Consider the following 1,505-nt stretch of genomic DNA (forward strand, 5'->3'; position numbering starts at 1 on the left):
GCTCAAATGGTCATATGATTAACTGACGACACCATCTTATTACCTTAAATGATTATGTTCTATGTAAGTTCCGGTACCTCATGAGCCAGTCACAAAGTGGCACCAAGAAGTGTGATTAAATGCCTGCACGTACGCACATTCTTCACTATATGCATAAGTCAGTTCTAGTGATTCAAAGTTACATTATAAACTTGTGCTACACAGGAAGTTTCACAGTAGATTTCATAGTAAATTTCCACAAAACCTTAAACAGGAATTTCATGAATATTTTAAAAGGTTACAATAAGGTAACTAACAGCAGACCTTTTTATGTAAAACATGATTTGACTGTAGGTTTCCACTCTTCTATTGGCTCTATTTGGTCAACAGTGATGCTCCACATGTTTGATTCTATGCAAATTCAGAGTTCTTCTTTGTTCCTCAGCTATAAAACCATCACATCAGACTGTCAGTGGAGTTCTCTGCACCTGACTTTCAACATTAACCATGTTCTCTGCAGCTCTGCTGCTGCTGTTGGCAGCTGGATGTGAGTCTCTCTGTGGATTGTCAAAGTCAGCAGTTGATCTGATTGAGTGATATTTTATTTATAATCAGCATTTTCTTTGTTGTTTCACAGGTGTGAAGTGTGAACAGTTGACACAGCCAGCCTCTGTGACTGTGCAGCCAGGTCAGCGTCTGACCATCACCTGTCAGGTCTCCTATTCTGTTAGCAGCTATTACACAAACTGGATCAGACAGCCTGCAGGGAAAGGACTGGAGTGGATTGGTGCACATCGTGTTGGATACACCCCAAGCTACAAAGCTTCCCTGAAGAACAAGTTCAGCATCAGTTCGGACTCTTCCAGCAAAACAGTGACTCTAAATGGAGTGAATGTGCAGCCTGAAGACACTGCTGTGTATTACTGTGCCAGAGACACAATAACACAAAGCATCAGTGGAGCTGAACAAAAACCCCTCAGAGCATCAACATAACATCACCAGAGGGGGCGCTGTCACACCAGGAATGAATCATCACCCAAACATGTTGATATTGAGTTCAAAGTGTTGAAAGATGCTTGAACTCAATACATTGAGAACAGAAAAATTTAAATGTGGTAAAGAAGAACTTTTGCGCATTTCATTTTTTTAAAGAAAAAGAATAGTACAAGCATAAAAAACATTTGTGGATGTCATTTGCACTCATAAAACGACCAACTTAAATTATTAATGACATTATCATAAACCTTTGATCTCTTCATTACGTTGCAAGTAAATTTCACACATATGTGAAATAGTTCCACAAGGACACAGCAACATAAATACATTTGTTTCTCAGTTTTTTCTTAATGACCTAAATGTTTCAGCTCTGACAAAAACTCAAGGTGGGACCCAAGAAGACAGACAAGAAGGCCACTTCGGTGAACTACAGTTTATTTACACAAATATTTACAACAGTGAAGAAGAGTGAGCGTGCTATACAAGGAGACCACAGTGAACAAAGTACCAAGCCAAAACCCAGAGAAGTG

General features: G+C 39.3%; 1 gene segment (V, D, J or C); it reads left to right on the forward strand.

Annotated features, from left to right (window-relative positions):
* The first annotated feature begins 423 nt into the window (after positions 1 to 423).
* Positions 424 to 1,105, forward strand: LOC130520717 (Ig heavy chain V region 5A-like). The segment is given in 2 exon segments: positions 424 to 526; positions 617 to 1,105. Coding segments are annotated over 2 exon segments (396 nt in total).
* Positions 1,106 to 1,505: the final 400 nt, after the last annotated feature.

This window comes from Takifugu flavidus, unplaced genomic scaffold (genome assembly GCF_003711565.1).
Source record: "Takifugu flavidus isolate HTHZ2018 unplaced genomic scaffold, ASM371156v2 ctg488, whole genome shotgun sequence".
Lineage (NCBI taxonomy): Eukaryota > Metazoa > Chordata > Actinopteri > Tetraodontiformes > Tetraodontidae > Takifugu > Takifugu flavidus.